Source organism: Pocillopora damicornis, chromosome 13 (assembly GCF_964200805.1).
Source record: "Pocillopora damicornis chromosome 13, jaPocDami1.2, whole genome shotgun sequence".
Classification (NCBI taxonomy): domain Eukaryota; kingdom Metazoa; phylum Cnidaria; class Anthozoa; order Scleractinia; family Pocilloporidae; genus Pocillopora; species Pocillopora damicornis.
The window spans coordinates 20,866,178-20,894,150 of record NC_142682.1 but is presented as its reverse complement, the minus strand read 5'-3'; the positions used below and the strand labels follow the sequence as shown (position 1 = coordinate 20,894,150).

Below are 27,973 nucleotides of genomic sequence, written 5' to 3'. Positions count from 1 at the left end.
AATACTATATGCTGCATGTGTCCTTACTTAGGGAAGTTAAAGCCACTGTCACCATCATGCCATCAGGGATCTCCCTAATATAAGCCATTTAAGGCTTCTTTGGCTATATCAGGACTGACGATAAGTTTTGTGATCCGAATCATATGTTGCATACAGCTCAAAAGCTCATGGCCCCCACAAAATTAAAATAAGGAACTTCCTCAGTTACACAAAACATTGCTACCGAATGCTTGTTAAGAACAATTTTTACCGAAAATATCCATTTTTGTGCAAATGGTTTTAACCAGTGAACTTTCGTTGATGTTTGAGGTTTAATCCGACTCATTTATCAAAATAATAAGTCTTACAGTCTTCAAAGTTTCTGTCAAGGATAGAATCCAAGTGACATTTTATCTAACAGCTAAATGACATTTCAAACCACAACACGTCCTTCATGGGATTTTAATTTGTGGCTGACAGGAAATACGAAATCGAGCACGCGATGAATGAGTTGTACATAAGACCTAGCACCACCATTATACTGACAGTAACGGAGCACAGCTTGTAGTACAAGGTAGAATGTTCACCTGCAGATAGCGTGAGTACCTTACTTAAATTGCTTTAGTTTGCTGAAGAATAGCAAAGTCGTCTTTCTTATGACGAGGTCCTGAAAATTTTTGAAGGGGTTTCGGACTGGGCTTCTGTTTTTCATTAGTAATTTTTCTGAGCCTTAACCTCTGAACCATTCCAGTCAGAGGGCTTTCTAAGTTGTTCATGTTTTTCAAGAAATCCTTTTGAATCTATTCATTGTGCTCTCAAATTTGTTAGCCATTCCTAAGCGTCTTTACTTAAATTCCACTCATGAAATAGTATCACGTTCAAAACCACCAAAATAAACAAAGTTTCTCACGTTTGATCGGAGATGAGAGTATTGTTCGATGACGTAAGATCTTAGGGTTTAGATTATTGTAAACACGGACAGTGTTCGTTCATAGTGCAAAAGAGCGGCTTTTGATGCGAAATGTGCATTGTATCAGCTTTCTTGTTTTTTGAGTGTGAGAATGAGAATAAGGGATTAAAGAATATGGATCAAGTAGAACATCAGGAAAAGATTAGAAGGCAGAATATCGATCGAAACATGTTTGTATTTTTATGGACGTCACCGTAACTGAATTATCTGTATGTTGATTATGTTGGTGGCAGGACTCGGTGAACGATGGTCACCAGACTCATCTCATTATCCTCTGATAAGCAAGAGTGACTCACAAATCTCAACATGCTTAAAATACAATAAAATAGCTGCATTGCAGTTAGGCTCAAGCAGGCAGAAAATAAATTCTATTTGTAGTCGTCTTTCATTACTTGAGAGGTCAGGTTGTAGATAAATACATGAATCCCATTGAAGCACATTGACCACTTTCTCAATTGAGTTGCACTCTGTTACATGAAACAACTTCTTCACTTCGGCAAGCTTCAGGGTGACTCTGCCAAAAATGCCTTTCCTCAAGTTGTCTGAATAAAAGTAGGCAATGGTGCTTTTAAAAATATTGTATTCCATCCATAAACTGCTTTGAATTAAGGATTAAGTAGCGTACGGTTTTATATGACTGAACACTGGACTAATCTCTCGAATAACAAACTAAACGACAAAACGCTGAAACTGAAATACACTTTTTTGTTGTTGTTGTTGTTGTATGACGCACGACACGGTTACAATATGATTCTGTTTTCACCCGTTTTAAGCCCGAGCATAGCTGAAAAACCGCATGAAAACAAGACGCTATCCCGCATATAGAATATCACAATTATTCGGAAAACAGCTTAGGAGTTAAAATTAAAATGAACAGTTCCAACCATTATCCTAAAAAGAAGGAAATCTCTGTTTTAAGAACTATTATTTTAGCGGATTCTTTGCGTATTTAGTCTAGTAAGAGACGTGCAGTGAAACAAAGATTCACGAAATATTAATGTTAGTATGTCACATTTCCACCATCAGCGATTAACAAGAACCATCAAAAGCATACTGTAACTTTTTCAGGCGACAAATTCAAAGATGTAAATGACAGATCTGAATCGCTCCGTTTCTTTGACAGAGGAAGTTTTTCTTAATCACACTCATGAAAAACTCAGTGTTCAACCTGGCAGTATGAAAGTTTAATTGGGGTTAATTTCTTGTAAAGTGTAGTAACTTATGGACTGTACGTTACGCCTCAAGCTCTTTTTAAGGTGAATATCTAAGTTTTGGCGGTGAACTCATTGCTCAATTCTCCAACCGCCCCGTGTTAAATTGTGAGAGGATTGCTGTGAAGTTCTTTTGCTAAGGTGACGAAATTAACATGCTACAAATTTTTGCAATAGATTAAGTCGGAATTATAAGAGAAAGTCCAGCTTAACTTGAAATTAAGTCTAAAAATAACAATAACAACAACAACAAGACCAGCCTGATGAAACACAGGTAAGCTGATGAACCTACGTTATCAAGTCTCACCAACTGAGTCTAAAGTTTCATCTCTTAAAAAATCTACATAGAGAGGCTTTCTGTAGAAAATTCCGTGAAATTGTTGCTGCAAAATAGTGGATTAGGAGTACATTTTTTATCGCTTAACACACGAACAGCGGGGAATGAATCATGAATCATAATCCCGGCCACGGACAAATATAGACTTTTCCCTGACCACCCAGGGTTCTCATATGTTATAACAGCAAAAGCTGTAGAGCTCTTTTAGGACATTTTTTCTTTTCTTTCAGTATGGGAGCCGAATAACAAGCGACCAACAAACACGAACATGTGGGGTTTGTCTTTACTTTACGATCTACATACCGTAATCCAGTTCTCAGTGCTCGAAAAAAATGATAAGCAATTCCCGAAAAAAAAAAAGGGAAAAAAAAACAGTGTGGTAGGTGTCCTACTTTTCAGGACAAAATAATTGTTCATAAAAACAGGATCAATAAAAAGTTAGCAGTCATATTTTAGCGAACGTTTTCCAAACTCTTACACGTGATTTCAAACCAGCGCAATTTGCCCTCACCAACAATAAAATCAAGCCTTCTGTTATTGTTTACCTATTTGGGAGGGATATAACAGACCTCACCCCCGCTGAGGATGGACATTTCAAAGGTCCTTCTGACACCACGTAGTAAAACATTCAGTGTTTCCTGGATGTCCCACCCAAATTACGTTCCCCATTACGTTAGGGAACAGTTAACTCATGAGAGTAAATCTGGATAAGTTGATGATTAGACAAATTATTCATTCCTTCACGGACTAAAGAAACATTCTCACGCCTCAAAATTGTTTTTCTTTCGGCTAAACATGTTTTCCTGTCGGTAACAGTAATTTAACTCCTACAGCTTATCGTAGCTTGAGAAGTAACTTAGCTGAAGACCACTGCATGTCTTCTGCAAAACATAACTATGCTTATCAACAGAAGAACAGACAAATGTATAACGTGCTGAATGTGTCGGCGATTGGCTGAAATACCATAGCGAGCTAAACGAGCACACATGCCGTGAAATGTAGATTAAATAATTGCTTTATTTTTCATCAGGGTCATAAATCACTAACCTCTTGAATAGCCTGTATTTAAACTCTATTTCGGAAGGAGCCCTAATGGCGCCTTCAACATTTTAGCGCCGTTTGCGTGCAGAATAAGAAAATAATTAGTCATATAAAACTCATGTAATAAGGTTATTGATCGCCTGAGGTCGTGCTACAGTTGTCAATCCTGTTTGTAAAGTTCTCTGAGGAATCAAAGGCTTACCGACTTCCTGTGAAAGATACTGTCAGTATTGACAGACGGTGTATCCTCTAAATTAGTCAATAGTTGGCTTTCCGCTTCTAAGTGGTCTTAACTGAAGATTTATTAAGATTCTGAGGAAAATTAATTCGAAATCAGTTGAATTAGCCGCTCGCGACATCTGAAGAGCGCATATCGTATGTTCCGTTGGCCACTTGTCTCCAGGTCTTGCGTGTTAAACTGCCGATAGCAGTCTGTGATAACCTTCGCTCTTGAATCTTCAATTTCCATCTGATAACTTCATCTACTGACAGACCACAGACACTGCCAAGGCAAGTCTATTTTTGATACTGATCGTTTACAAATAAAAGCCTTAATAGTGACTGTAAATGTTTTATTGTTCCTGGTAGTATTGTATTGGTGCACGCGCTGTTCGTGACTTGCTCTGTTTGGGCGCCACATCGTATCGCCACCTCGTATCGCCACCTCGGTATTCTTTGTTTTACTTACTTTCTCTCTTGGGTTAAACTCATGACTTTTGTTTTCACTAGCGAAGAGCTGTAGTTTGGTAAACATGTAATCTAAACCTGTTATTCATGGTGAAGGCTTTTTTGCCTTTAAACCCCATTTGAGGTCTCCTTCAATCTCCCAATTGACTGATTTGCTCGTGCTACGTTTGGGTGACTGTCACAGTAACGCTTGTTGGGACATGCAATGGATAACCTGAAAGAAATATTCTCTTTTTCTCGTCAATTGATAATTTGGATCACAGCAGGGTTACGGAAATTTGAGCCCCATTAGGTTAGCGTATATTATTGCGTAGTGAAATCCATTCCGTCTCACTCTGTGACTTTTTTTCATCGCAGGTTTAAGCCGCGTTAAACTCTCTTGACTACACGTTGATCTGAGGATCCGCTGTGGTCTGAAAAGCTCTATAAGAACTGAACGAGAAACAAGAACGTGGTCAGACTGGTATTTTCCAGAAATAAAAGAAGAAGCATTTCAAGAGTGGTACACCATGAATTTACAAGTTAAGTTTGCGCTGATGTGCGCGGTGTGTGTGATGTGCGTATTTAAATCGTGTGAAGCTCGATCCAAACGAATTCGACCTGTGATCCACAAATCATTGCTTGTTGTTGACGAACAAGGAATCGATGTAATCACAGATGCGTCCGAGTTGACCAAGAATGCTATGACCAAGTCTCGCAAACGGATTTTTATGGACGACCACCATTTTATCAAGCGGGTGGCATTGGTTGAGTCTTTCCTAAACAAAACATCGAAGGAAGGCGGGCCGTGGAGCATAGAAGAGTGCGCTTTTAAATCGACGCAAAACAAGCGGAAGGAAAACAAGCAGCTGGCTGCGCTTCACAAGAACATACGCCGTACATTTGGTGTGACTTGGTCCAAAATCAAATACAGAGATTTACGGAGACCCCTTTACTCCGTTTTGGCCGCCAGGATTATCCTGGAAATGGCTGTACCGTCAATTCCCCGTGGTTTGAGAAATCAAGCCAGGCTTTGGTTGGAGACCTACCATGAATGCGCAAAGAAACTCAGCCACCCACAAGTATGGGAAGACACGAGGGGCAGATTTATACGAGGCGAGTGTTTTGATTTGTTTTATTTTATCCCAGCGTTTATCCTAAGCAGTAGTAACATGTCTCATGTACAAAGAAATTTTAAGCTTAACAGAGGAATGCAAGCATTTAAACCGGAAGCTCAGTAGTGGGTTCCGGTTCGGGACATATTTACACTGATTAAACCGTACAAGGAACCAAAAGTAGAAGGGTCCTTGAGAAATACGTGAGTGGTTCTATTCTTGCATGGTTTATTAGGGAAGTCGGCCTTTAGAGTAGCATTCTCAATGACCCGCGTGTAAGTAATTTTCTGCTATTTCTACCGCGTGCGTCCGGGGAGAAAATTGATCTACAGATGTCGCTCACGCAAGACCCTTACTTTGTACTTTATATCCTAACCGTGTGCTATTCTGAGAGAGATAGGCCACGAAAGAAGTGCTTTTCTATAGAGGCATGAATAGAATGATTCTACCATCATTTTTCAAACAACCTTGTGGTATTCGCAAATAAGCAAGTAGCGGCTAATGGCCCAAGATAAATCTCAAATTTCTGAACCAAAATACCCGTCATTAGTGAGAGGAATTGGTTACAGCTTTAAAAAGGGCTGTGTCAGCCTTCCTATCCCAGAAAACCTGATCTTTCAGGTTTTTTGCTTACCCTGTGGTCTCGGGGTAGTTTTGAATTCGCGGTAGTAGCATCGTCTTTCAAGTTATAAAAAAGTTATGAAGGAGAAATCTGCAAAAAATTCGGTGTTCTTTATTACTTGTAAGCCTGGCAGTTGTTTAAACCTGTTAAAAGAAATATGTCGCTTGTTGTACTCAGAGTTTCTTCTCGATGTTCCCCTTATTATTGATGGAGATAAGTGTTTCATATGCGAGATATTGAAATATGTTTTTTTCCCTTTTTTCATTAACCAGTAACAAGGCGACATTTTTTGGCGGCCGCAATTTCACATGAGGTCAACAAGCAACTTGAAGTACGGGTATTGATTAAGTTACGCGATAAGATAATTGTTGGGAAAGAGTTTGGCACGTTAGCGGTAAGCCCGAACTGAATAAGTAACAGCTGAAGAGCTGTGAGAACCGTAAGGAAAGAAGCTTGCCAAAGAAGCTTGAAAAACTACAAAAATGCCGATCAAATAAGGAAAAAATGCTAAAGAGTTGAGATTTGCTACAGCTTGGCGTTTGGCTACTTTTCCAAACTTCTAATGATGTTTGATTTGCCTCACAGAGCCACATTCCTTCCAGACTGTTCGGCTCTGAATACGAAGAAGACGTAAAAAATTTCCTGCTAAAATTTCTTTTGACTAAAATTCGAGCTTTTTTATCGTTTGATGAGAAAAACACATTCTACATTAGGAAATCGCACTGGCATTTTCAGAGGTAAAAGGTTGCGTATTTGAGAGCAAACGTTATTCTTAAATCACAGTGGATGCAAGGATGGTTTAAGATTTGTTTTTAAAACCCTTTCATTCTTCCGGACTCTTGTTTTTCTTATCAAAACTATGTTTTTTCATTCAGTTCAGTTTGAAAGCAGTTGGAATGGCTTGAAGATAAAAACAATCGGAGGCGATGAACAAACAGGATTTGTGGAAAATCCTAAATGTAAACATCATTTCAAATACCGATTACTCATTCGGTGGCATTCAGTTTATTTACCCCTGCACGTTTTTGCTGTCGATTATGTTGACACATGTTTCGTTATCGAAAATATGTATTTGTTCAAGAATAACGAAGAGGAAAGTACTTAATAGTTTGGCTATGATTATATTTCCTGTTTGCCAACCATCGATTGATTCAGCCCACCCGCATGTCAATCGTTGACACCTAAGTTTTTTTCCACCCATGCACGAGGCTTCTGAGCTTACTGTGCTGTTCATTTTGACGGAGGTTATTCGTGATTATCCTTGGCAATTGTTTGTTTAGTCTTGTGAAACATTCTGATATTTCCACAGTACAAGCTAGTGCTCTAATAAAGTTTTTCGCCTTGTAATGATTGCTGTGCACCCTGGTCGGTCGCTGAGTGGAGTTTCATTGAGCACCAGATTTCGAGAGATATCAATACTTAGTTTATCTTAAAAAAAAAAAAAAAAAAAGAGTTGCTTTTAAGGGTTAAGCATCTTCACTTTATGTTTTTCCCACGAGAAACTTTTTTCAGGCCCATAACAAACAGCGAACTGATGAAAAGAAGTTGTCAATAAGAAAATTCTTTTTTAAGCAAATGAAGATCATCGCAGTATATACTCAACTTAAGCAGTTGAGAAATAAGGCCTGAAAAAAATTCAGGCCTGAACGGGAATCGAACCCATGACCTCTGCGATACCGGTGCAGCGCTCTAACCAACTGAGCTATCAAGCCAACTGGGAGCTGGTCAATTGTGAGTTCTTTATATACCCGTAGATGGAGAAGGTGTGATAAGAATACATGAAAGTCATATATTTGTACTGCGGAAAATACATTTTAAGCAAATGAAGATCATCGCAGTATATACTCAACTTAAGCAGTTGAGAAATAAGGCCTGAAAAAAATTCAGGCCTGAACGGGAATCGAACCCATGACCTCTGCGATACCGGTGCAGCGCTCTAACCAACTGAGCTATCAAGCCAACTGGGAGCTGGTCAATTGTGAGTTCTTTATATACCCGTAGATGGAGAAGGTGTGATAAGAATACATGAAAGTCATATATTTGTACTGCGGAAAATATATTTTAAGCAAATGAAGATCATCGCAGTATATACTCAACTTAAGCAGTTGAGAATTGACCAGCTCCCAGTTGGCTTGATAGCTCAGTTGGTTAGAGCGCTGCACCGGTATCGCAGAGGTCATGGGTTCGATTCCCGTTCAGGCCTGAATTTTTTTCAGGCCTTATTTCTCAACTGCTTAAGTTGAGTATATACTGCGATGATCTTCATTTGCTTAAAATGTATTTTCCGCAGTACAAATATATGACTTTCATGTATTCTTATCACAAGAAAATTCTTTATTCGAAATTTTAACTGATGTTATTGCTATACACGTGAATATGGTTTACTACCTATGGCCGATTGCATTTTTTCTACGGTTAAAAAACGGAGATAGTTATGAACAAGCAGAAGTGCCCAACAATTTCCGTATTTTTTCGTGGAACTGGTTTGTTGTCCCACGCCGAGATGATCATTTCATACTTCCTCATCTTTGATATACAGCTGGGTTAAATTTCCTCTACTCAGTCACAGTAATGTTTGTGTTTTTTTTCACGTGATACTCAGCCTTCGTTGGGCGAAGACAGAAAAAACCTTATTTCATTTATCGTAATTATATTCGCATGAACTAAGGATTACCAAAAAACAAAGGATCGATGAATTTGGGACGAAAGAAAAAGATCCTTCGACTTGACGTTGGCATAGCGGGAAACAGATGCAGTTACAACGTGAAGAGCTGTGTGTAATTCACAATCGTTTTGTTGATGTCATGATATACATATGAATTAAAAATTTATGTAACATCTACATCAAGCTCCCTATCTGTTTTTATTTTCGCCCTTCTGCTTCACGACTCTGGTTTTATTTTCTCTGGCTCAGCTGCTGGTCAATTTAGAGGAAATGTTTAGAGATATACAAAGTCTTTTTCTTTTTGCACGACGAGATCGAAGAAACGAAAAACTCCTCGATATCTTTGAAGATTTTCTGTTTGAAGTTTCCCAATGTTTTCTTGGACAAAAGCGGCTGACTCGGAAAAAAGAAACTTAGAACTCATTCCGGAGACACCAATCTGCGGTTTTCAACCAACTACTTTGAGAGTCATGTCTCACGCAAGCCGTCGAATTGGTGGTTTTAATCACGATCAGTTCAATTTATCTGCGATCTTTAAGACGCCTAGGTGCAAGGTCACATTAGGATGCTTTTTTATTATGCCTCTCAATAGCCATATTGAATTCGTTCTTAAAGATCTTAACCTGTATCTGTAGATGGTAAATGCGGGCATAAGTGTGATATTGCGGTGATTTTTTTAGCGCATATATCCGAAAAAAGATCCAATTATGATCCTAATTGAATCAGTATATCTGGTTTACAGGCTTGACCTCATGTCTCCCTCTGATGTGTTTAATAAACTCCAATTCTTTTCACTCTAGTAGAGGAAGAATCAAACACATTGTAGCCGACCTCACTTTTTTTTTCTTCAATTCGTAAACTATAGCCGAGGGCATGGGATCTTTTTCTTTAGAAGGTCACCCTAACCTTCACAAAAGCAAAATAAACTCGAGATTTCCTCCCAGGAGTCTGCACATTTCCGATGGGTTTTTATGTCGGCACGTACATATCAAATAAGAACCGTTAGTTTTTATAAAAAAGCCTTTTAGCAAAAAGGGGCAAACAGTATCATAGTGGAGGCCGATTTCATAAAAACAAACCCTTTAATATGGTTTGCACGCACACGAATTTACGACTTGAGCATCTTCATTAGACGGAAAAAGTCAAGTTAAAGAAAGCAAGATGGACTCAATAATGAACTTACAGGCCCAAACTTGTGACAAACTCTGCGAGTAATTTGAAATTGAGCAATATCTCAATTCATCATATACTCTCATTTTCTGTGGTAACCGAAAAACCGCAGATTTTCTTAGGTTGGCGAAAGCCGAGAAACCAATCCCCTATTTGCAAAAGCGAACTTTCTGATGCACCTCTTGATATCTTTTGCACCTTTAGAAATTATCGTGAAGTAATCAGCAACTTGACACAAACTGCATTCTGAAAACATAAAATAGTTCGATATACCTCTAACAATGCAGAAAACCGTGACTGTTCTGAATATTATTACTTATCGGTCAAGTACCAACGGAAATAGTGTCGAGCTGGTCAGGTGAGATGATCATTGATTATTAGATTTATATTACCTTTCACGAGTCTAGACATACAGAGGACATGCAAAAGAAATCAGAAGTATCAGCGAACTTTACAGTAAGAAGGAACCTTAAATATTTGTAAGCAGACTTAATATGCTTTTACTTTTGTGGTTGGCATGTTAATGGTTTTTTAGTAAAAATCGTTGCCGCTCAGCTCCAGGTCAGTGAAGAGGATAAGGTCATGGAATAAACTCACCTACTTATCCGGTGATAGGATTTCTAGCAAAGAGATTTCCGTAAATTCTCTTTTTCCCTCGCAAGAATCCCATAAAGTATAATTGATCATTATTCAATTTCAGCCTCTCTCCTTGTTGATAATCAAACGAACCCCCAGGCCATTTATGATAGCGTTTCGAGCGTTAGCCCTTAGTCAGAGCGAAGGACGAAGGGCGAACGCTCGAAACGTCAGCCTTTAAACTCTTTACGGTGACCAATTTACGTTTCCAACTCAGTTGATAACATTAAATCACCCTGTGATAATCTCTTAACGACGCAGCACAACGGTTTCTTTAGAAACTTACCTCCTTTATCTATTTATAATGGGTTAGGGCCGCGTCAGCATTACAAGAGATTAAAAGATGTGTTTGTAAAATGAACTCAGAGCTTCACCTGGTGAAGTGAGAAGAATTGAAGTCGTCTGAGGTATAAAACAACCCCGCATCAGTTTCTTTATCCTAGGGTTTCAGTAAGCGTTAAGTGTCCTAAAACTCCCCATCAGCAGTCCTGACTGAAGGCTTAAGCTCAAAGTGAACGACGCATTGTTTTCTTCTTTTCTTTTAGCGTAGTGCTACGGCACTGATCTTCTTTAATATACATCAACTCGCCGGGAATGATTTTGGACATGATACGATTATCAACAACCGGGGTGCAGTTGTCCAAAGAGCTAAATCGCTATCCAGCGGATAAGAGTGAACAAAATGTACCGTGCTATTGACCATATACGGAGTTACTCGGCGGATAGCGTTATTTAACCTTCCAACAACCGGCCGGGGCCAGTTACAGATAGCTTCCTTTTTTTCCCTTGGTTATTACTTGTGTCTCTCTGTTTCTCTTTGGTTGGCGAGAGCATCTGAGCGTGAGACTTTTGCTCGTTTACAGGCTACTGAAATACTTAAAAGGCATACTTTGTACGCGTAGTTTAGCTGTGTGATTTTCTAGATCAATGAAAAAGTGACCAAAGCTGACCAAACGCCCTTGGGTAACGAGGACTGAGAAGTTGTACTGATTTGGGAAGCTATTTTACTTTTAATGTATTTACTTGGACATTCCATTAGTCATGTTCAGAGTAGAGATTACGGCAGGGTCAGAAACTAAGAAATGTAGTCGTTTGAAGCCTTTGCGAAGACAAACTTTCATTTCAAAACAAACAAGCTGTTTAGTGTCATATTATTCAAGACAATGTTATACTGATTTCATTTCCTTTGTTTTTCCGCCCTTAATAGTTGTGAAGAATTCTTGTGCCAGTAACTTTCTAGAGTGTGAACATGTCTGCCGCGAGTCAAGCAAGGGTAGAGCGAAATGTGAGTGCCAGTATGGCTATACCTTGCAAAATGACGGCGTGTCTTGTTCAGGTAAATAAAATCAAGCCAGTCATTGCTTTGTCGCATCAGCGGGAATTATCATCACACTTACTATAGAGTTTTCTTTACCTCTTGTGATTTTGTTTTTCCCCAACTTTCCCAACAACCCAGCTTTGTTATCAAGGTTCTTTATGGGATAGCAGTCATAAATCTCACACCACGATCACTTCACACCCTAACAAACAATCGAGTACTAAATATTTATTTTCATTTCAGACGGAGCTTCTCGTTCTTCAAGCGGGACTAAAGCACCCTCTCCCGAGCTGGAAGTTGAAACCGGATGTGGGAATGGGTTTAAGTGTGATCATAGGTGTGTTGAATTTGGCGGTGTCCCTCAGTGCGCATGTCATAATGGTTACCAGCTGCATATGAATGGTTTCACCTGTGATGGTAAGTGGAATTGTACAGTAGTCAACGTTACTTGCCGAAAGTTAGCAACCTTCCACTAGAAGTGATTTACATGTAACTTCTCCCTACAATATCCATACACTATCCAACAAACAGGTAGTGAGATAACTCACACTTATCAGTTAGAGGTTGTTATCACGATATAACACTAAATTCTTGTTACTAAATTACAAAGAAATGTGTTACAGCTAAATGGGAGAATTAACAATCAGATCTTGGGAGTTAAAGGGTTAAAGCCTTTCAATCAGAGAATGATTTCAATGTACGTGACCACATTAGTCTGTTAACAGTGCTCCATCATTCTTGTTGGGTTTCAGATATTGACGAATGCCGGCATTCGCCATGTTCACAGCTGTGCAAAAATACCCCAGGCTCATTTTCCTGTTCGTGCCAGGCGGGTTTCAAGATTCAGTCAGATAAGGTTACCTGTGAAGGTAAATCAAGGAGTTCCCTCATCCTGTTTATCTTTACTATTGGAAAACAATGCAGAGACAAAATTCATGTTTATAAGGTAGCACAGTCGGCGTTTTATGGCCGTAGATGTAAATGATCTACCGAGTTGTCCATGTCTGCTAACTTGTTCTCTCATCACTTTTAATAAAATTTTTTGCCAGAAGAAACATATAATTAAAATCAATATAGTCTAAGTGTTCAAGTTTTCCATTCTTTACATTTAGGACGAGAGATGACTTTTGATTAGAGGTGCATTCTCGCTGAGCGGATAAATGGGTTACGTCATAGTCAGATACTCAACCGAGCCGAGAACACAGAATGTTACTTGGCAGGCAAAGAACGAATGAAACTGGACGTGAACGTAACTGTTGCGTGTGTTTATTTGCAGAAGAGAAGACTAAGTGTTCAATGAATGATATCGCTTGTATTCAGAGATGTACCGAGTTTGGAAACTGCTCCTGTCCACCAGGTACCGCCATGGGTCCAGATGGCCAAACATGTGTCGGTAAGTCAGGGACGCTGAGTCCACAATGGTTTGCAAGATTTAGCAGCCAAACATCTCTCAGATACTCATGCTAAGTTATAAGCGACAAGCTCGTGACTTTTGTTGCATGTAAAACGTACAATCTATGATTATCAATTGTATGTAGCTATTTTCACTGATAGTTCATAGTCTTACTTTGTTGACCGAACAAGTCAACACACTCACAATGTAACTCATTAAAATAATTTCCGGTGATTTGGCGCATTTGTAGACATTTGTTGATGTTTCTACCAATTACCAGACAAGATATAGAGTGAACATCATTCAAATAATTTGCGTCGTACTCATGAGCTTTAGCGTCATATGGGCCAATTTGCAATTGATTTATTAGTAAAGTATGAAGAACTCTTTATCTATAAGAGAACCATCTTTCTTGATACGCTATCTCTTGTTCTCAGATGCAGAGAACGTTTTATGATAACAAACACGTCTTATCTCTTACTTCACATCGCCGAGAGCTTCCAAAACAATGTGTGAATCACCTTGAATCGTTTACTTAACCAATATCTGAAACCTGGACCACTGAAAAAAGACATAGTCTTCACGGATTTGAGAAAACTCGCCGTGTCTAAATCAAGAACCCATTTTCAGTCTAGCTGCCATATCGAGCTTTTTTCACTTAAATGGTCATGCAAATTTTTTTCCACTTTCACTGAGCAGATCATTTCCTTGTTGATTGTTGTGTATCTTTCTCCTTCAGAGGTAAACGAATGCAGCTTATTCAAAGGTGTTTGTCATCAGAACTGTATCAACACGCCCAGAGGGTACCGCTGCACATGTTCCAAGGGATATGAATTGAATGTGAATGGAATTTCCTGTTCAGGTGAAAAAAGTTAGACAATTTAGTGTCTGGGAACATTTAAGAAAGGTCACGATTGATGGCTGTGTTAAGATTTCTGCAATTTAGTGGTTTTAATTCCTCCGTGGATGCAATGGATTCTCAGTCTAGACTAAGACTGCAAGAAATTTGTGATAGAAGAATGAGGGTAAACATTACTCTTGAACGTTTTATTGAGTATTCCATATTAATTCGTTGGTTTTTTTAGATATCGACGAATGCGCACGAGGTATCCATGGCTGCCACCACAACTGTCGTAATGTTCCTGGATCTTACTTCTGTTCATGTAGCAAAGGATTCCAGCTCAGTGATGACCTTAAGTCATGTGTTGGTATGTGTCGTTCGAATACCTTTGAATGCTTTTCTATTTTGAGAGACCTTTTTGAATCACATAATAAGCTGTCATCGTGTCTAAAAAGTGCTTTTGCTTTCGTTTCCTCTAAGTTGAAGAACATATTCACATTTAGATAAACGACTTGGGCGTCTACCCTTTAATTCATAATTTTCTGTTCAGATTCTGAATGAATAAACGAATTTGTTTTTCTTAAACTTCTCTGGTTTTAGATATAAATGAGTGTGCATTGTACCCTGGGATATGCCCCCTTCCTTCGCGATGCCGCAATACCATTGGAAGCCACACTTGTGATTGTCCCAAGGGATTTGTTAATCACAGACACAAGATTTGTATCGGTAAGTAGATTGCCGTCGTTAAATGAGGTTTGATCAAAGTTGGGTTTCGTTTGAAATTGATGTCACCGACAAACTTATTTCAGACGAGAACGAATGCGCAAACTCCAATGGCGGCTGTGACCAGGTGTGTCAGAACTACCCAGGAAGTTACCGATGCTCCTGCAAGTATGGGTTTATGTTACAGTCTGACAGGAAATCATGCAAAGGTGAGCAGATCAGATGATAGCTTTTTATGTTCTAAATACAGTGAAACAGAAGTAAACCGGCAGATGTAAGTCTAACTAGAGATCACTCGAGTGTTGCTGGTAACAAGATGCTTTTTTTTTTTATTACTCTATATCGACTCAGTAGGTGGATGTTTTTCGAAAAATATTGAAAATCGAGAATTGTTCTAGAGAGGGTGCATGTTTAGGGGAAACCAAACAACAAAGAATTTTTCACCGAGAATGCTGACCTGCTTTTGAAGATATTGACTCAAATTAGTTAGAATTTTTTCTTTTTGCTTATAGATATCGACGAATGTTCCAGATATTCGTTCCTTTGTCAGCATAAATGTGTTAACACGCCGGGAAGCTACAAATGTACCTGTCCACCTGGTCTGCGGCAACCTATAAACGGCTTTATGTGTATGTAGAAATAACAGTGTTTCCTTTGTACTGTGAGTGAGATTCTCTGACAGCCTCACCACTCACGCATTTGGGCAAAGGTTATATTTCCTCATTAATACACTGTTAAAGAACCCAAAGATTCTGTTGGAGTAAAAACATCCAATTTTCAAGATAATGCTTTCGTCTTCAGAAGAATAGAACAGTAATTGAGTCAGAATTGTTTCAATGTAAATTCAAGCTTAGTGCAGTAGGTAAGACCATAAAAGAGGATCAAAATATTTATTTCAACCTATCGAGGACTGCTACTTGACAAAACGGCGAGAGGCTGTATCATGTCAACCTTTGGACTGACCTTAAACATGAGAGTGGATTTGACTTCGGTGGACAAACGATGGTTACCAAGGTCCCGTGTTCAATTCATCAAACCTTGTCGGAAGTCAAGGATATTTTGACAACCTTTTTTGATAGAGGGTACATGAGGAATGTAAATATGGAAAGTGTTTTGTCGTATTTAATTTACCTTGATAGGGTGGCGAGTTTTAAGAACTGTCTCTGTTTTAAATCTAACATGCATATTTGAGTAAATTTCAACTAAGTGTTCAATCCCGGATTGTTGTATGATTGGCCTAAAAAACTCGCGCCACTCTTTCAACCAATCAAATTATAAAACTAAACCAACCGCGACTTTCCCGAGCTTCAGACTTTTTATTATTATTTTCTTAACCTTTGAGATTCTAGTTATACTTACCTTTTTCCTGAATGGCTGTTGCGCCTACTTTGCTTTTGGTTTTATGACACTCAATCGAAAATTTTACTTATGTCACAGATAGTGCGAAAAATCCAAGCTCACTTCCTAGCATCTTTGGCAATTTTCATGTAGCACCATTACAGCCAAGATTAGTGACGAGTTTAGAGGAACAATTATTCGTCAGTAATTAACACAAGTTTTGGACAAATAACCTGTCCAAATTACAATCCAACTTGTTTTAAAACGTCACGACAGGCCAGAGGACGCAACAAAGACATAAGATAGTTGTGTAACTTCAGTACATGAGTAAAACTTTTTTGTTTCCTTTGGGTAAGAAGCAAATTTTGTTTAATATCTATACCTTTATGACTTAAAATAACAAATTTGGATTTTCTTGAAAGGAACCAAATTAGCCTTTGACCAAAGGAACTGAGATACTTCATTGTATACTCCATACTTAGATTTAACGAAAGATCAGATGTTATTTGTAAGAATGGCAAAACAATTGGCCCCATAAGATAATTTTACCCTCGATTACAACTTTGAGAGAGGGAAATAATCACAAACACCCTTGCCAAATACGGAACATCCAAATGTTCTTGTAACGTCCCTGCAAGTCTCGCGGGAAGGAGGAATAGCACTTATCTGACAGTATAAATTGTACATAAATTTAAATATGAATAAATGATGCTTGCAATTTATAGGATTTCACGTTGAGCGTAGCGAGATATTAAACGTTCAATTGCAATTTGTTTAACAATCATTTTTTTGAATGTGCTTTACTGATCCACTAAGACATCGCTTATCCACACTACTTTAGTCTAATAAAATCAGTAAAAAAGATGCGCAACTTTACAGAAATCCCGATATTTTGTTGTCAGAGAGGCGTTTTCAAGCCCTTGCCGTTGTTGTGTGGAGTCGCTTGTGGTCTCCTCAGTTCCTTCACACTTCACTTTCTATATCTGTATCCTCACTATTGTCCCATCTTTCTACAGCAATCAGTCAGTCGAACTTAGTCTTCTTGGAGACAGGTTCTTTCATGTCCTCTGCACTGCTGCCCTGTCAAAGAAACACATACACGACTTAAGAAATGAGGAGGAGAAAAATTATTTTGTCGTTCAAAGACTAGAGCGAGGAAAGAGAGTGTTTAAGTCGTTATAATGGATGAATCGTGATTGGGAGAAGATGAGAAAACATTTGAGTAGTTTTCAGTCGATGAAAACTTCTCATATCATGTTCTGAGCTTTTTTCGCGTCCCGGCATATAAAATGTGAAATTTGTTTGTTTGCTCTTTTCTTTCAAAGTCTTTAGAATTACCTTTCTAGAGACGAGGCTGAAAGATAAAAATTTATTTTCTGTTGAGGACTTGTCAACATTAATCTTGACAGCCACTCGGTCAAAGCTTCGGTAGGTGACATCACCATCTGTAAGGGATGGCTCCTTGATTAACAAAAAAAGAAAATAAATGGTAATTCTTGACATCATTCTTGATATTATGTATTACAGTTGCCAAGGTAAACTAAGCGTCGGAGAATGGATCATGTGATTTCATCAGGGAATGTCATGAACACTTACATTCGCTACGTTTGCTGACACCAAGATTTAACCCGAAAAGATTCACACCACATGTCCCCTACAAACCTCCGATGATAAGCGTCATTATTCCTTCGATTTTCTCAAACACCAACGCTCACTCATGAACCTCTTCTCTGCCAAATCGAAGCTGACTATGTATTGAAAAAAAGTTTGGGAGAAAAACACCTGTTCGTTGTAGGTAAATCCTGATACATCTTGTTTGTTCATGAACACGGTTCCTTCAAGGCCATACTTAGGGATCAGAATTTGAAGCGCATTCTTACGAACAAACAGCACAAACGCTTCTTCTTCTTCTATAGCCTTTCCTTGGAAAAACAGCTGAGAAAAGAACATTCCATGAAATAAGCCAAACAGTCTGAGTGCAAAAAAAAAACAACAAACAAACAAACACTACAAACTCTTTGTGAAGTCTTAAAAACTATGACAAAAGAATGATATTAAAAACCACACTACCTGGCAATGCAGGTCAATGGAGTCCCGTGAAGCATACTGGGCCATTTTGTGACGGAAGTTCAGATGATTGCACAATTTCTGAAAGTAAAGAGAAAAGTAAGACGTTAATGACAGTAACGACAGAGATATATTCGTTATAAGATAACTCACTAATTTTGACAGCGAGAGAATGGAGCCTAGTGGTAAGCTACGAACTGGTTATACCTCAGGTCATACCCACCTGTGTTTTGTCTTTGCTGAGGAGGTCTGGATACGAATCTAAAGCTCCAATTGCAACAGCTAGGAGTCTATGTACCAAGATGTCAGAATATCTACAGGTAGGAAAAATTTTAGGTTAATGAAATGTACAGTAATCAAATGGTAAATTGGCAGTAAATTAATGGTACATTGGAGCAGTACATACCTCCTGATTGGTGACGTGAAATGTGTATAAATTGGAGTTGCCAAACCGTAATGTTGAAATTCCTCTTCAGGGAGCATGCCTGAACAGAAGTAAACCGCTTGCATCATGCATCGCGTCGCCATAATTCGAAGCAGAGTGTTAAAATAGGGCTCATCTGGGATATTAGCAGCATTCAACGAAACAGCGAGAGACTTGGCACTATCCACTTCAAGTTGGACTCCCTATTTAGATACGCAAGTGACGTGTGAGAACAGTGTTGCACAGCAGAGGGGATTGAAGGGGGGGGGGGTAAAATTAACAAATAAATTTCATATTACCGTGTGACCCTCCACTGATCGCGAACAATCGAAGTTCGTTTTAATGTCACGATTTCCCTATCACTTTACAACATGGGTTAGAATCTTCTATTATTCGGCCGATTCTGACCCGGAATCCAGTTAAGCCTGCGCCACCACGTCTCACCCATGATTTTTTCATTTCGTCATTACTGGCAATGTTTTGTTTTGTTTTTCTTCTTCTATCATTGCAGGTTTTGACGTAATAAATACAACATTACGTTCAACAATGGCGTTGTAACAAAATTAAAGGTAAGAGGCGGGTAATCAAAATTGGTTTTGATTTCAGAATAACAAGTAACATTCCCCGTGCATGACATCAATTCCAAACAATAATATGGAAATCCCCCTCCCCCCAAGTAAAATGGCTCACCTTGGAGCTCGCAGCCTTCACCAACACATCATAGTTTGCAGCAGGTGGCGAAGGATGTCTCCGTAAAACGGCAAACTCTGGGAAATTTTGAAAAATTTTCTTGGCGACTGAAATGTTGGCTAACAACATAAATTCTTCCACGAGGGAATTCGTCTCCCTGAAAGAACATTAACAAAAGTTAGAGTGGATAATCCTCAAATCGATCACTCAAGGAATCAAAATTAACAGCAACAGCTTGACAATGATAAATAGCTAGCTCACTTGAGTTCCTTTGTTTGAAGATCTACTGGGTCGTGTGTCTCACTGTCTATGTGAAAACGAACTTCTGGAGACGCAAGAGTTAAAGCACTGAAATAAAAAGTAAGTCAGTGGATGAGTTAAGAAGATAAAAAAAGGAACTGATAAAACGTAATTGTGCAAAGTGTCTGGATAAGAGAAGAATTCACGTCTTTTCTGGTCAGTATTGGAGTTCAGATCAAGGTTTGCGGGAACTACTGTTCCCTCAAATACAAGTTTTCTTACCCCTGTTCGACTCTCTTTTGTTTTAGAATCTTTGCCAGTTTGTTGAGATGTCTTAAGCTCAGAGTTATTTCATCTGTTTGGGTCGGATCATCAATTCGCATCTGAGCCTCGGCATACGTGAAGGAAGTCTGAAAGTTTAAAGACAGGATAAATAGTCTTAATTGCAGATAGCCTCAAGTTTACGACGCTGTTTGCTATCAAAACCTACATGTACTCACTCTAGAACAGATAATGCTTTTTTTGAACTTCGTGGAGACAATTTCAGCTTGTGGTGTCATTTCCCATATAGATGAAAACGCCAGCCTAAAGTGAGGAATATGTCAAGCCAGTTACATTGCATTAGATATGTACCGTGCAAAAAAATTTGTATATAAGCCTTACTAACCTGTCCACATTAGATCTCAGTGAACACAAGTCTGAACTCAGGAGTGCTGGTACCATGTCAATACGCTGTGTGATAAACATTAAAACAAGTCAATACCAACAATTAAGCAAGATTTCAACTCCCAGATAGTAACTTTAGGGATGGAATTTATAGTCTCAATTCAAAGATTATCCCGCAAAAGTTTCTTAAGACTTCAATAAGACCCATTTGTACCAATGGTCAGAAGGAGAGAGCTCCTCCGAGAGTAAGGTAGACAGTTTAAAAAAATATCTATATGAATACATAAGGCAGAAACGAGCTCCATGCAAAACACACCCACTGGACTGACTAGCGCGTTCCGTCCCTTTATTGTGCTCCAAAGCTGAAATTTGGAATGAAACAAATAGCGTCTTGAAAATTCCTTTTGCCGCCTAAGAGTGGTGTCTTATTAGTGTCACGAAATCTTTTAAAGTGCCTGCATCACATAAATTATGCAGCTGTAAATCACCTTATCTGTGAGATAGACTGTAGTTCCTCTATTAGCTGCCTCAGCATCCAGAGCTGTACCTGGTCTGATAAAGTGCGTGACATCTGCTATATGTACACCAACCTGATGAATAATAATAAAGACAGTCGGACTGACCATGATCATGCAACAAGATAATTCAAGGTTGGTGAGGGGATAATTTCAACGCTGAACTTTTCTCGAAGTATTTGAAGTTAAAAATAGTCAAACAGATATTCTAAACATTATACACGTAGTTGAGAATAACGAGAATAACATACCAACCCTGTTAATAATCGTCTTTTTTCGCGTACCTCGTAGTTTCCGTTTGGCAGCAATCTCCAGTGCAATGCGTCATCTATGTCTGTGCACCCCGGAGGATCAATGCTACACACAGCTAGGAGCCGCAAGTCCAAACGAATCTTTACATCCTGCAATGACCGGCACACAAAAATAAACATTTTCCGGCTGAAGTTAAAACATATTTTCTTAGTACTTTCTTCCCCAGGATACTTCATGCTCATCTTATATGGTACAGATATTAAATTTCACGAAAACGTGCTAATACATCGCAAGAATCAACTGAGCAACTTCATTCACACTTTACTGTCCCTGAGGCAAGATATGGCCGGAATTTAAGAGTACGCGCATATACGTATTTACTTAATCACTATTTCATACCTCGTCTGTGATTGACCAGGGCATGGCGGGAAGATCTTTCAGTACCGCTGCTGAAAAGGGCAAGTGGGGAACATCTCTCTCCAATAACAGAACCTCATTTTCCGTTTCTTTGTCACCAATGGTACCAAGTTTTCGGACAAAATGTCCCTTCATTCCACAATAATGAAAAAGAAGAATCATAATAGACTTATTAGGACACTGGATTTTGCGATGTCACTCGGAAAATTGCTAATCCTTATCGCTGTCCTTTCTGTACCCCTCTAAAGAAGTTGGTTACTCCCATATTATTAGTTTTGATTCCCCAGCAAACGAATGGTGAAAATTTGTAATTAAAGGTTGGAAGAGGAACCTATAGACGAAACAAAAATCGCGAAATAGGTTAAAATATCATGAATAAGGAATCCAAGAAATAGACAGTCAACGTACAGCCTTCAATCCACACTGATACGCTGTTGGCAATGTCTACCTCACAAAACTACTTGTCCATGCTACATAGAAAAGTGTAAACGCAATATTGCTCACCACAGGGTATTTTGAATGCTGAGGCCACGAATCAATGCTAACCACAATCCTTTGCCCCTCAAGTGATGATGCCTGGCGTGTTTCTATGACAACTCTGGGGATTCTTCTCTCTGCTGCCACAAACAAGTGTCTTGTGCTCTTTGAAATGACAAGGAGGGGAATGATCATAATCACATTCAGTGTGGTGCCATTGTTCTACTCCATTGTAGAATAGTCTAAACTGACCACAGTCAAAATTTCTGTTTTCTCCTTACATGTAGAACGTGTTCTACTTTATTCTTCACTATTAGTTTCCTTTATTACAATTCACAACATATCCTGTAATATCTGCTGATACAATTCATGAAGAAGATGCCTCTAATGAGGAGTGATATATGAAATTTTTCTCATTAACATTTAAAATGTAATTTGGAAGATTTCATTAAAGAAAGATAGGGATTTTATCTTTACTTGAGACTTTGCAGACTTGGACAGCACTCCACAGTATGGCCGCCAGTTTCTTTTAATAACACCAACAACCTGTGATGATGAAAAAGATAAAAATTGATCTGCAAACCATATCCAGCTCAATAGCTTTGACCTACAAAAAGGAGCTATATTTAAGGAAAAAGTTAATTTGTTTTTACTAAAAGTGTGGAACAAAGAAACATCTTGAGTCACACACGAGGAATTAGATCTCAGACCTACAAATTTCTCATGACAGTGCTATATCACCAAGTTACAGTGGTGAGGTAGGCCATTACAAGGTTCATATGTGACACTTGAGGCATTGTGCATACTGCTACGATATGCAATTTTGCAAGCAACATGTATATGTGTAAATAGAGTTAAGAAATGGCAACCTGTTTAGCTCAAAGGTAGAATAAAGAATAATATCATCAATTAATGGAACAGGAGAAAGCCTTGTTGTCTTACCCTTGCCATCAAAATATTTATTGTTGTAGAACATCACTCAGACTACTTCTTTTTAAGCCTGCCTAACAAAAATTGTTTGAAAATTCTTTCATAACCAAGCTCATATTTTACCATCTCTCTTACTATGTTGTAAACATAATTTACATACCTTTCCTGACAACACTTTTTTTGTTCCCAGTTCTTTCTTTGATTCAATCTAAAAAGAAAGAAACACTTGATGTATTTTCAATATGTCAGCTTGATAGCTCGTAGTGTTACACCATCAGCCCAATGAGGAGGAAAGGTAAAGTAAATTGATACCAAGATACACTCTCACAATAAAGACTGCAATGTGTGACAATGAACTGCAACTTTTACTTATCAGCATGCTTATGTGCACAATGTTGGAAATTGTGCATACCCTATGTTTAGAAAATTGATAGAGATTTTCAAGCTCAACAAATGATGACATCTATACTTCTAGAAGTAGACTGAGCACTAGTATTCTTGAGTCTCTTGATTCAAGCAATAGGCATGAGGAATTTGTTGTTTTTGAAGAATCTTCATTCTCTTAATTTTGAACTAGTGGGATATACTCTCCTATCCTGTAAATTAATTAAGTTGCCATTTGTTTGCACTGTCAAAAAATAGTAAACACGTGTACCATTTTATCACTGTTGCTTTCTTCATTGTCATCATCTGAGTCATGTTCAGCTGGTGATGCTGCTGTTACTAATGATGATGGACAAGTCCATTCTTTCTTTGGAAGAATCTCCACAGCAACAATGTCTTCATGTACTGCTCGGTTGAGATTTACAAGTCCTTGAATAAATATCTGTCCACAGGAAAAACAAATTCATTGCTAGGTTAAGTGTGATTTCTGACAAGTACTTGTACTGTACAATATCATTTTTAATGACCCCCTATGTTAAGTTTAGAATGTGAACTCTTCATTAATTAAATTTGTGCTGATAACACAATTATTACTACTCTAGAGGAAGAGAAATTATTTATTTGTTACACAGTCAAGTATGATATGTACATGTCAAATGTTTACATGTTAAGTCACATCATTACTTATTATACAAATTTATACCTGCTTGTCTCCATCATGGACAAATACATAAGCCTCAGTGAAGTTTTCTCTGTTGATTTGAAGTTAAAAAGTTAACAATAACACAAGAAGCTTTGAAAAGTTTAAAACTACAGAATTTGTCTCAAAAATCAACTCTTTTTGTTGCATAGGGTGAATTATTGCTTGGAACATATCATGTCATAAAGGATTGTCTAGATGATTTTTGTAACCAAAAACTCTTTGTTTCATGGGAGAAATATTTCCTCCTTTTATGCCCTTTCTCATTGTAAAGGACCCCTTGTCATATTGAATCTATTGTGAGAATTTTACTCAGAAAATTGCTAAGTATGCAAAAAATGGTAGAACAGACTTTTGGATTGTACAAATGGGAGGGGTGCAAAAACACTTAGCTGAATAAAAGTTGTAGCAATTATCACTAAAGCATGAATTTTCTTCAATATTCTACAAAAAAAATTATCAAACTACAGAAGAGGCAAGTATAAATGTCATCCAACAGAATACAAATATCTGACAAGTAACAATAAACATTCAGACTGTGCTTACCTGCTCCTATGAAAAGCACCCTTGAATATAAAGAAGAAGGAAAGAAGAAAACTTTAGAGTATTCAACAAAGTTTTACTATCATTTTGAACACATTCTGAGGACAATAGTACAATAACTGAGACCAGTAATCACCTGTACATACTTGCCACTTTTTAGTCCAGCCTGTATTTTAGCCATAGGTAGATGTTCTGGGTAAACCCACTTCCTGCTTGTCTTGTCATCTATCTACAGAGGAATTTCATTTCAACAATACAAATAAAAGAAACAACTTTGACTTTCAAGTATATTTCATGACCAAACGTTGTAACATAGTAAATACCACTCTCAGTTGGACATTCAAATATGATGAAGCACTGAAAAATTCAAAGTTATAAACATGCAGATGACTTGAAATTAGAAGATCCTCGCAGCTAAGAACACTACTGAAACTAGTAGTTGTAAGTAGGACCTGAAAAAAATTTCAGGCCCGTACGGGATTTGAACCCATGACCTCTGCGATACCGGTGCAGCGCTCTACCAATTGAGCTAACAAGCCAACTGGGAGCTGGTCAATGAATTGGGTACAAATAAACATCCGAGTGAATGAAGATTTAGATATATGAAAATTCACATATTTGCACTGCGGTGGAAAGATGAAATTAGAAGATCCTCGCAGCTAAGAACACTACTGAAACTAGTAGTTGTAAGTAGGAAAATTTGCATATTTGCACTGCGGTGGAAAGCTGGGTTTATTTGTACCCAATTCATTGACCAGCTCCCAGTTGGCTTGTTAGCCCAATTGGTAGAGCGCTGCACCGGTATCGCAGAGGTCATGGGTTCAAATCCCGTACGGGCCTGAAATTTTTTTTTCAGGTCCTACTTACAACTACTAGTTTCAGTAGTGTTCTTAGCTGCGAGGATCTTCTAATTTCATCTTTCCACCGCAGTGCAAATATGTGAATTTTCATATATCTAAATCTTCATTCACTCGGATGTTTATTTGTACCCAATTCATTGACCAGCTCCCAGTTGGCTTGTTAGCTCAATTGGTAGAGTGCTGCACCGGTATCGCAGAGGTCATGGGTTCAAATCCCGTACGGGCCTGAAATTTTTTTCAGGTCCTACTTACAACTACTAGTTTCAGTAGTGTTCTTAGCTGCGAGGATCTTCTAATTTCATCTTTCCACCGCAGTGCAAATATGTGAATTTTCATATATCTAAATCTTCATTCACTCGGATGTTTATTTGTACCCAATTCATTGACCAGCTCCCAGTTGGCTTGTTAGCTCAATTGGTAGAGCGCTGCACCGGTATCGCAGAGGTCATGGGTTCAAATCCCGTACGGGCCTGAAATTTTTTTTTTCAGGTCCTACTTACAACTACTAGTTTCAGTAGTGTTCTTAGCTGCGAGGATCTTCTAATTTCATCTTTCCACCGCAGTGCAAATATGTGAATTTTCATATATCTAAATCTTCATGCAGATGACTGTTGTACCTCATCACGCTGTGTGTTACAGGAGAGTGCCAATCGGTCAGCTAAACCTTCATTCCCTTCTAGACTTTCAACATACTCTTGAGCTGTGAATACCAATACACAATTAGATTCCAAAAATTGTCATGAACATGCTAACCAATGTACAACTATTATATTGGTCATTAGTAATTAAATACTTGATGATTTAGATATTAAAAGGTTCCAACAAAGCAAAAGCATCTTTGGTGGAGTTTTTTAGACGTTAGTGAGGGGGAAAGTTCCCAGAGTACTAAGAGGAAAATGTTGATTATACCTGTAAAACAAATGATTCCCTCATTCTTTGCCTTTTCTTTGTTTGCTCTGTCATTTGTGAGAAGAACAACCCTAATTCTTAGATCTTCATTATTTCCTCCTTCACATTCCTTTAAATGCTCATCATACCAGCTGAAAGAAATCAGCAAAATGAAATCTGAAAATAATGTGTATTAAATATTCCACCTAGTAGGCTACTCTCCGAAAAAAAGGAAATTAAAAACAAAACCTAGGCTTTACCTGGTTTTTCACTATGCCAATTGACAATGAAATTCAATAAGGAGATTGGTAGTTAATAGTGACATTACCAAAGACATGCAATGATGACAAAAGCAGAATGTTTTTTATTTCAAAACAATTTGAAGCTCTGTGAGTTTTCTAAAAAAGGTTTAGAAAAATAACCAAGCTTTAAATATCACACACGAACATTGCAATTTACTTCTAACTACAAAACTTAGAGGTAATTTAGATGTCATTTCCTGTTGGATCTGACCAATACCTTGCTGCCACTCTTATCGCTCGGTCATTTCTGTCATTTGGAGATTCTTCCTTTCTTTTCTCAACATATGTTTCTCTTGAGAAGCCAAAACAAGAATTACAAGTTATGAAATGCACAATTATTCTGAAGGTAAATCCTAGCTTTGATAGGACAACAATTTTTTCGCTATCATGCAAAGGATGATCCGTAGGGTTCCAAATAGATGCACACTTACCTATGGTGCTCATTTGAAAAAACGAAAAATTTTCTTTGTTTACTGGATATCAATTCCCTGATTCTCTTGTAAACTGAGGCATTGAGATGCTGCACCTGAAAGTGATTGGAGATACTTGTCTTAAAAAGAGTTGATCCGAATATGGCAAAAGAGTAATAAAGAATTATGGAATGTGATCCATGAAAAACATGAAAATGATCATGACTTAAATCAAACAAATTAAAGGATTAATGACAACGATTTTAGTGTACTCTTTGCTGAAAATTAAATTCACGTCCAAATTATTGCAAACTAATGTCAAATAGTAGTAATCTGTAATTCTTTTTTTTTTTTTGTAATACCTGTATAACATTTCTGAGGAAGTATAAAAGTCAAAATTACCACATGAATAAATAAATGTTACAAAAGTGATTGCCAATGTGCTTTTCATGTCGTCATGAAAACAGTTGAATAACAACTAGGATCATATAAATTCAGAATGTTGTGACAGCGTCTTAAAAAAGAAAGGTTCAGGGCGCATCTCTGAGCTTTCTATTAAGTTCGGGCCTCTGGATCGTCATGACACAGCTGAATTCAGTTTCAGAACTTGTCTGAAAAACTCACTAAGAACTCACCTCTTGCAAGACAGTTTGTAGAAGTATTACATTTGTGAACACTGGATCTTCTAAAACGTCTATCTGATGTAACACAACATTTGTATCAGGCAGTAAATAATGTGGAAATGTGTACAGTTTAGAGGAGCTATGAGGCGATGAATCCAGTAAATTTTGATCTGTTTGAGCGCAGTTTCTACAGTGACTTGCTCTGCACCATACATCATCTCGTAAGTAATGTTCACGAACTATCTTCATTACTCCTCCCTTTCGTGTCTTCTTGACAAACACCTTGGATCTGAGCATGGCTCCAAAGAAAACAGATCGCTGTTTGATCGTAAATTTACTTTTAAAATATGATAAAAAATGGATGCACGAGGTCCGCCATTCCGTTTCCTTGTCATGTACTCTATGTAGGCCACATCATACCGTACTTAACGCAGATACAAACTCGTCCCCAGTCACGAGGGTGTGGTTTAGGTATGAGGAGGTTTTGCAACTCAACCCCACAAGTTCGTCCCCATGTTATCAAGGCCTTGTAACGTCACATTTACAAAAAAGGAAAAAAA

At 38.1% G+C, this 27,973-nt stretch overlaps 2 protein-coding genes across 7 annotated transcripts; one reads left to right on the top strand and one right to left on the bottom strand.

Moving 5' to 3' along the window:
- Positions 1–455: 455 nt before the first annotated feature.
- LOC113686704 (uncharacterized) lies at positions 456–16,747 on the top strand. Of its 5 annotated transcripts, XM_089191629.1 has the most exons (12): positions 488–577; positions 2,728–2,772; positions 4,583–5,320; positions 11,620–11,748; positions 11,974–12,147; positions 12,483–12,599; positions 13,007–13,123; positions 13,863–13,985; positions 14,209–14,331; positions 14,565–14,690; positions 14,774–14,896; positions 15,200–16,747. In XM_089191629.1, exons 3-12 carry the CDS (start codon positions 4,735–4,737, stop codon positions 15,322–15,324), a joined length of 1,743 nt encoding a protein of 580 aa, XP_089047755.1. In that variant the 5' UTR covers positions 488–577; positions 2,728–2,772; positions 4,583–4,734; the 3' UTR covers positions 15,325–16,747. The 5 variants fall into 5 exon arrangements, with proteins under 5 accessions (XP_027060166.2, XP_089047755.1, XP_089047753.1 ...); XM_027204365.2 differs by lacking the exon at positions 2,728–2,772 and having other exon boundaries at positions 456–577; XM_089191627.1 differs by lacking the exons at positions 488–577; positions 2,728–2,772 and adding an exon at positions 3,765–4,048.
- LOC113686689 (exosome complex exonuclease RRP44) lies at positions 15,984–27,821 on the bottom strand. 2 transcript variants are annotated; one of them, XM_027204338.2, is made up of 26 exons: positions 27,426–27,821; positions 26,812–26,906; positions 26,598–26,672; positions 26,100–26,230; positions 25,808–25,890; positions 24,467–24,559; positions 24,334–24,353; positions 23,791–23,839; positions 23,359–23,529; positions 22,864–22,911; positions 22,251–22,319; positions 21,801–21,938; positions 21,279–21,425; positions 20,912–21,028; positions 20,601–20,702; positions 20,114–20,178; positions 19,947–20,031; positions 19,729–19,856; positions 19,468–19,554; positions 19,207–19,363; positions 18,499–18,719; positions 18,316–18,406; positions 18,096–18,173; positions 17,808–17,960; positions 17,364–17,486; positions 15,984–17,105 (listed from the first exon to the last, which is right to left on the bottom strand). In XM_027204338.2, exons 1-26 carry the CDS (start codon positions 27,708–27,710, stop codon positions 17,049–17,051), a joined length of 2,868 nt encoding a protein of 955 aa, XP_027060139.2. In that variant the 5' UTR covers positions 27,711–27,821; the 3' UTR covers positions 15,984–17,048. The 2 variants fall into 2 exon arrangements, with proteins under 2 accessions (XP_027060139.2, XP_089047751.1); XM_089191625.1 differs by lacking the exon at positions 26,598–26,672.
- Positions 27,822–27,973: the final 152 nt, after the last annotated feature.